We start from the raw sequence: 6,291 nt of genomic DNA, 5'->3' as shown, positions 1-6,291 counted from the left end.
GAGGGCATGCTGTCCGGTCCTCTGGCAGTCTCTATGGGGGTGCCACAGGGTTCAATTCTCGGGCCGACTCTTTTCTCTGTGTATATCAATGATATTGCTCTTGCTGCGGGCGATTCCCTGATCCACCTCTACGCAGACGACACCATTCTATATACTTTCGGCCCGTCTTTGGACACTGTGCACGCCCCCATCCACATCGACAGGACAGGAAAGTATTACTTGTAAGAAGTAAGAGAAAACACATCAGTTCATTTTATATTTTAGCCAGTTTAAACAATGTGGTGAATATTTTCCTTATTAACTGCGGTACCAACTCCAGTCAACAGATGGCGATGGGAGTCTTTCAGCTGATGCTCGTTGCGTGACGTATAATCTAGTGGACGGGACGGGACATTTCTTCAACAAGGACAACAGGCTACTGATTGAACCACATCGGTTGTTCGCTAGCAAACATAAAACCGGTAATATTTAGACAATTTGTGCTTATATTAACCTCAGTTTTTTAAACACACCGTCTGCGAATTTACTAGTTACTTTAATATTTACATTGTCAGCTAGCTAGCTGTTTTAGTTAGCACTAGGATAGTCTAACGTTCCCGACCATGAGTTCACTATCCTACACCCCACCTGCTAAAGAAGAGGAGGACTGCTGGACGGAGAAAGAAGCTCCCGTGAAAGAGGAGAAGGAAGAGGAGGCTATCACGGTTAAAAAGGAAGTAGGGGGTGAGGCTGTTTCAGTGAAAGAGGCAGACGTTTCAGTGAAAGAGGAGGTGGATGTTACTGTGGAAGAAGAGGAAGGCGCGTTCAGAGTGAAAGAAGAGGAGGATCAGATTACTGTCACAGTTATAGAGGAGGAAGAAGAGAATAATGGAGATCTGATTAACACCAGTGAGTACTATCTTAACAACAGGGGCGCAAATCAATGTGTGGTTATAAAGGGGCATTCCACTGAAGTTCGATACTTCAATACGTCTACTGTGGGAATTATTAAAGCTACAATGTAAGACGTGTACACCATTAAACAGTGGGCCACTAACAAAACGTAAACAATGGATCGAATGCATCCAATGACATTAGTCATCAATATATATTATTATAGAGCTCTGCTCAGCCTGAAAACATGACATTATCTATTATTATAGAGCTCTGCTCAGCCTATAAACATGACATTATCTATTATAGAGCTATGCTCTGCCTATAAACATGCCATTATCTATTATAGAGCTATGCTCTGCCTATAAACATGCCATTATCTATTATTACAGAGCTCTGTTCAGCCTGTAAACATGACATTATCTATTATTACAGAGCTCTGTTCACCCTGTAAACATGACATTATCTAGTATTACAGAGCTCTGCTCAGCCTATAAACATGACATTATGTAGTATTACAGAGCTCTGCTCTGCCTATGAACATGCCATTATCTATTATTATAGAGCTCTGATTATGACATCATGACATTCCATGAGAACCAGATTAGAGTTGAAACTCCACATTATTAATATTATTATGACTGTTTCTTTTTTTTTTTGCGCCCAAACTTTTTATTTTGTTACAAACAGACAATCTGACTGAGTTTTTACAGAACACAAAAGAACAATTAAAGAGTTGCATAAAAAAATAACCAACCCATTACCCCCCTCAGTCCCCACCTGCCCTCATCCTCCCTCCACAGCCAGAAACCATGTTTCCCTCCCCACCAACCCCATTACTCCCCTCGGTCCCCACACACCCTCATCCTCCCTCCACAGCCAGAAACCATGTTTCCCTCCCCACCTAGCCCCCCCAGTTTATCAGCCCCCTTACACCCCCCAAAAAAAATTAACGGAGCCCCACCCCATAACACCCCTTCCTCAGGGGCCTGAAAGCAAAGAAAGTACCAAAGTCTAAATATTGATACCAACATCTTTAAATAGACCTCAGTAGGAATACCGTCCGATCCAGATGATTTGGCTTTATTCATGTTATCCAATGCCCTCGAGTACCAATGCCATTTTGAGTTCATTGCGAGACTTAGTAGGTATCCACTTTAGAAGTGGATCACTGCAAGAGATTAATTTATCGGTCTTAATTGCAAGTGGAGGGCAGAGGTAATTTCCTCACGCAGAGTCTCTTGGATAGTCGTGGCCAACTCTTTCTGTTGTCTGGTGTTGAGAGCAGCTTCCCACAGGTTCCTTCCCACAGACAGATTACGCGGAGCTACAGTGAACCTCTCACACCTTAACATTGGGCTATGTGTTGACAATTATTTGAAAAGAAGTCCGTTCATTTCAAATATAGCCACGCATTCCAGAACCCAACCAGGATGTTCTAGAATGTTCTTCAAACTGAACTCAGGATTTTGAGAGACCGAGTCTGGATTAAACCCTAGGTATCATTCAGGTTTGTTTTAGGTCTTCAGTTTAGTATTTAACTAAATGCTCTATTTATTTGTCTTTGGCAGGAGAGAGACAAGACTCTCACTCTGACAGCGAAAAGTGTCTTTCAGAAGAACCAGAGACGTCCAAACCAGCAAGACGACGCCACTCTTCCCAGTGTGGAAAGAGTTTGACCAAGTTAGGGAGCCTTAAAAACCACGAGATTACACACACAGGAGAAAAGTCCTACCAATGTTCCCAGTGTGGAAAGAGTTTTACAAGGTTTTGGAACCTAAAAGAACATGTGAGGACACACACAGGGGAAAAACCTCATCACTGCTCCCAGTGTGGAAAGAGTTTTATCCGGTTAAGCCACCTGAAAGAACACAAGAGAACGCACACAGGCGAGAAGTCTTATTACTGCTCCCAATGTGGAAAAGGTTTTATCCAGTTAAGGAAATTGAAAATGCATGAAATGACGCATACAGGGGAGAAGCCCTACCACTGCTCCCAGTGTGAAAATAGATATGTTTCATCAGGAGCCCTGAAGTCACATAAGAGAACACACACAGGGGAGAAGCCATACCTCTGTTCCCAGTGTGGCAAGAGTTTTAGCTGGCCAGGGCAACTGAAAGAGCACGAGAGGACACACACAGGAGTGAAGCCTTACTATTGCTCCCTGTGTGGAAAGAGTTTTACCCATTTAGGGAACTTAAAAAGGCATAAAAGATCACATGCTGTAGAGAAGCCGTATCAATGCTCCCAGTGTGAAAACTTGTTTTTATCACCATGGGACCTGAAAAAACATGAGAGAACCCACTCTGTAGAGAGGCCTTTCAAATGCTCTCAGTGTGGAAAGAGATTTATCCAGCGTTGTCATTTGAAAGCGCATGAAAAAATACACACAGGCGAAAAACCATTGTGCTCTCATTGTGGAAAGAGTTTTACCCAGTTAGGGAGCCTAAAAGAGCACGAGAGGACACACACTGGAGAGAAGCCATACCACTGTTCCCGGTGTGGAAAGAGTTTTACCCGGTTATGGTGCCTGAAAGCACATGAGAGAATGAAGAAGCTGTGTTCTGACTTAAGTTTTTGACTGAGAATTTTGTGTTTTTGTTCATGTCACGTAAAATCAACTTGGTTCGATGATAGAATCCTTAGTTGCTGCCTACTTTTCTTAAACTTCTAAATTAATGATACTCATTGATTCTTGATGAACATAACTTATAAAATGCCTCATGAGCTTAGTTCAACTGTCATACTCAGATTCCAAAATACCCACTTGATTTGCACCAATGTTTTGTAAACAATGTAAATGTAAACACACATTGTATGAGCCTCAAAACATATTATAGTTTAAACTATAATTTTGGGTCAAACTAAAGATTCTAGCTTTAAAGGTCCAATGCAGCCTGTTTTTAAAAACATCTCGATATCAAATCATTTCTGGGTAATATTTAGGTCCCTTACTGTAAAATTTAGGTACCTTACTGTAATATTTAGGGACCTTACTGTAATATTTAGGTCCCTTACTGTAATATGTAAGTCCCTTACTGTAATATTTAGGTCCCTTACTGTAATATTTAGGTCCCTTACTGTAAAATTTAGGTACCTTACTGTAATATTTAGGTACCTTACTGTAATATTTAGGGACCTTACTGTAATATTTAGGTCCCTTACTGTAATATGTAAGTCCCTTACTGTAATATTTAGGTCCCTTACTGTAATATTTAGGTACCTTACTGTAATATTTAGGTACCTTACTGTAATATTTAGGTCCCTTACTGTAATATTTAGGTCCCTTACTGTAATATTTAGGTCCCTTACTGTAATATTTAGGTCCCTTACTGTAATATTTAGGTACCTTACTGTAATATTTTTCAATTTCAAATGGTCAAAACCAAAATAACTTCTTAGCAAAGAGCAATTTCTCAATTGCAAGAATTGTGATGGTACTGAGTGGGGAGGGAACAACTGAACTAGCTCTTATTGACAGAGAGGTTTTTCATATTGATTTGATAACTAATTACCTGCCTGATGATGATATCAAGTACGCCAACGTGTCATCCTTCCAAAACAGGCTGAAATTTCAGGCGGTCTTTTGAAACAGCTCTTACACTGAAAGGACATGATCATCATTTCCACAGTATTATTCCAACCTCAGTGTGGACATATTTATAAACACACACGTTTCTGACTCTGCACTGGGCCTTTTAAAAACGCCTTTTCAACAATACATGTGTTAAGTCTTTTTTATCTAAAGACATGAATTGAAAAACTGAAGTATGGCAGTTTTAATAGCGAGCGCGACAGTTTCAATTTGTACACTCTCTGTGATTCAATGGTCCTTTACAAACTCTGGCTCTTCTATGGGTTTGTCTGTGTGACAGTTTCAATTTGTACACTCTCTGTGATTCAATGGTCCTTTACAAACTCTGGCTCTTCTATGGGTTTGTCTGTGTGACAGTTTCAATTTGTACGCTCTCTGTGATTCAATGGTCCTTTACAAACTCTGGCTCTTCTATGGGTTTGTCTGTGTGACAGTTTCAAATTGTACGTTCTCTGTGATTAAATGGTCCTTTACAAACTCTGGCTCTTCTATGGGTTTGTCTGTGTGACCGTTTCAATTTGTACGCTCTCTGTGATTAAATGGTCCTTTACAAACTCTGGCTCTTCTATGGGTTTGTCTGTGTGACAGTTTCAATTTGTACGTTCTCTGTGATTAAATGGTCATTTACAAACTCTGGCTCTTCTATGGGTTTGTCTGTGTGACAGTTTCAATTTGTACGCTCTCTGTGATTCAATGGTCCTTTACAAACTCTGGCTCTTCTATGGGTTTGTCTGTGTGACAGTTTCAATTTGTACGCTCTCTGTGATTAAATGGTCCTTTACAAACTCTGGCTCTTCTATGGGTTTGTCTGTGTGACAGTTTCAATTTGTACGTTCTCTGTGATTAAATGGTCATTTACAAACTCTGGCTCTTCTATGGGTTTGTCTGTGTGACAGTTTCAATTTATACGCTCTCTGTGATTAAATGGTCCTTTACAAACTCTGGCTCTTCTATGGGTTTGTCTGTGTGACAGTTTCAATTTGTACGCTCTCTGTGATTAAATGGTCCTTTACAAACTCTGGCTCTTCTATGGGTTTGTCTGTGTGACAGTTTCAATTTGTACGCTCTCTGTGATTAAATGGTCCTTTACAAACTCTGGCTCTTCTATGGGTTTGTCTGTGTGACAGTTTCAATTTGTACTCTCTCTGTGATTCAATGGTCCTTTACAAACTCTGGCTCTGGCTGTTCTATGTGTGTGTCTGTGTGACTGAGTGGACCTCCTTCTTCAAGCACTACAAATCATCTATTGTTTACATTTGAGTTGCATATGTATCTTACAGAGTGTGGCTTTAAGGGAATATTTGGTCACATCTACATGTAAATTAAAAAAATAATAAAAAATCCCTATTCTAACAGTATTTATTCATAATGTACATGTTAATATTGAGAGGGGTGTACTGCAAGGCAGGATCAATAAGGACTAGCCATCTTAACTTTTATAAAGAACCAGACATAACTATGACATTTCTGGCTCATTAGGAAATCTAAACTTGGTTATTGAGTCAATCAGACCATTTTAAAGCTTCTAAAAACATCAAATAGAAACCTAAGCACCAGGTGAGACTAACTCACTGATCCTGCTTTGTTGGATACGTCTTCCTGTCCAATTCTCTCTGCATCCTGTGCCCCTGGGCGGTCTGCGGCTCTCTTCAAAACTGTCTTTGTTGGATACGTCTTCCTGTCCAATTCTCTCTGCATCCTGTGCCCCTGGGCGGTCTGCGGCTCTCTTCAAAACTGTCTTTGTTGGATACGTCTTCCTGTCCAATTCTCTCTGCACCCTGTGCCCCTGGGCGGTCTGCGGCTCTCTTCAAAACTGTCTTTGT

At 40.6% G+C, this 6,291-nt stretch overlaps 1 protein-coding gene across 1 annotated transcript; it reads left to right on the top strand.

Moving 5' to 3' along the window:
• Positions 1-347: 347 nt before the first annotated feature.
• On the top strand, positions 348-5,798 carry LOC116358934 (zinc finger and SCAN domain-containing protein 2-like). Its single transcript, XM_031811373.1, has 2 exons — positions 348-888; positions 2,445-5,798. The coding sequence occupies exons 1-2, from the start codon at positions 603-605 to the stop codon at positions 3,452-3,454; spliced, it is 1,296 nt and encodes a 431-aa protein (XP_031667233.1). The 5' UTR covers positions 348-602; the 3' UTR covers positions 3,455-5,798.
• The last annotated feature ends 493 nt before the right edge of the window (positions 5,799-6,291 follow it).

Source organism: Oncorhynchus kisutch, unplaced genomic scaffold (assembly GCF_002021735.2).
Source record: "Oncorhynchus kisutch isolate 150728-3 unplaced genomic scaffold, Okis_V2 Okis01b-Okis20b_hom, whole genome shotgun sequence".
Classification (NCBI taxonomy): Eukaryota; Metazoa; Chordata; class Actinopteri; order Salmoniformes; family Salmonidae; genus Oncorhynchus; species Oncorhynchus kisutch.
The sequence above is the reverse complement of the archived record's forward strand: the minus strand, read 5'-3'. Positions and strand labels throughout refer to the sequence as shown.

Excerpts from the sequence above, each read along its gene's own strand:
- LOC116358934 (XM_031811373.1), top strand. The coding sequence starts at position 603 with ATGAGTTCACTATCCTACACCCCACCTGCTAAAGAAGAGGAGGACTGC. Across the intron at positions 889-2,444 it reads TGGAGATCTGATTAACACCA|GAGAGAGACAAGACTCTCAC; the intron begins GTGAGTACTATC and ends TGTCTTTGGCAG.